This window comes from Otolemur garnettii, unplaced genomic scaffold, assembly GCF_000181295.1.
Source record: "Otolemur garnettii isolate 467f Iridium unplaced genomic scaffold, OtoGar3 scaffold00180, whole genome shotgun sequence".
Lineage (NCBI taxonomy): Eukaryota > Metazoa > Chordata > Mammalia > Primates > Galagidae > Otolemur > Otolemur garnettii.
In genome coordinates this window covers 488,146-489,456 of record NW_003852575.1, presented here as the reverse complement: position 1 = coordinate 489,456, position 1,311 = coordinate 488,146, and the positions used below count along the sequence as shown (strand labels likewise).

The window sequence follows — 1,311 nt, the reverse complement described above, 5'->3', positions numbered from 1 at the left end:
AAAAATAGCCAGGCATTGTGGCAGACACCTGTGGTCCCAGTTACTTGGGAGGCTGAGGCAGGAGACTCGTTTGAGCCCAGGAGTTGGAGGTTGCTGTGAGCTGTGATGCTATAGCACTCTACCCAGGGTGACAGCTTGAGGCTCTGTCTCAAAAAAAGAGAAAGAAAGAAAACCTACATAGGGGTGGCGCCTGTGGCTCAGTGGCTAGGGTGCCGGCCCCAAATACCAAGGGTGGCAGGTTCCAACCGGCCCCAGCCAAACTGCAACAAAAAAACAGCCGGGCGTTGGCAGGCGCCTATAGTCCCAGCTACTTAGGAGCCTGAGGCAAGAGAATCATCTAAGCCCAAGAGTTGGAGGTTGCTGTGAGCTATGACACCAAGGCACTTTACCCAGGGGCAACAAAGTGAGACTCTGTCTCTTAAAAAAAAAAAAAAAAAGAAATTTGGCTCCTAAAACTAAAGAAAACATAACCCATGCAACAATAAATATACTGATGGTTTTACCACACCTGCTTTGCACACTACTCTTCTCAAGTACAGCACTAGTATAAATTGACACTTTAGTATGCATATTTAACAAAGCTGAGTCAAATGCTTAAAGTCAATAAAAAATTCCCAAAATATTTCTTTTTTTTTCTTTTTCGGAGGTAGTGTCTTACTTTGTCATCCTCAGTAGAGTGCCGTACTGTGACGTGCCTGCTCACAGCAACCTCAAACTCCTGAGCTCAAGTGATCCTCTTGCCTCAGCCTCCCGAGTAGCAGGGATTATAGGTGCCCATCATCACACCTGGCTAATTTTAGAGATGAAGATTCGCTCTGATTCAGGCTGTTCTCGAACTCATGATCTCAAGTGATATTTATCTGCCTCGGCCTCCCAGAGTGCTAGGACTACATGCATTAGCCATGGTGCCCGGACCCAAAATGTTTCTATAGGAATAGCTATTAATATGTTTTCTTCTCCTTTTAAGTGTATTAAAAACTCAATGCTAACACATTCCATAGTTGCAAAAACTCCTACAGGTATGGTTCCATCCAAAGGTATGACTAAAATGCTCAAACGGTCAAAACAAATTAAAAACAGATACCTTGAACTTTCACTGTAACTTTCACTTTTTCTATCACTCTTCCACTCATCTTCTTCGGAAGAACAGGAACCTTCACTTTGATCACAGGAAGTCTCCTAATTTGCATGGAAAAGAACAAAAATTAATTTTTAAAGTTTGATAACTTTAACTTGTCAAGAAAACTTCACACAATCATCACTACTTTAAGATTAAATCACCTAAGAAATAGGTATCACAATCAGTAAAAA

The 1,311-nt window shown here is 42.0% G+C and overlaps 1 protein-coding gene across 1 annotated transcript in view; it reads right to left on the bottom strand.

Annotated features, from left to right (window-relative positions):
- Positions 1–1,311, bottom strand: part of BRWD1 (bromodomain and WD repeat domain containing 1) — a 129,163-nt gene that overhangs the window by 57,678 nt on the left and 70,174 nt on the right. Inside the window, exon 22 of the mRNA XM_023519584.1 lies at positions 1,085–1,179. Within this exon, the coding sequence (XP_023375352.1) occupies positions 1,085–1,179 (95 nt within the window). The remainder of the gene's footprint in view (positions 1–1,084; positions 1,180–1,311) is intronic.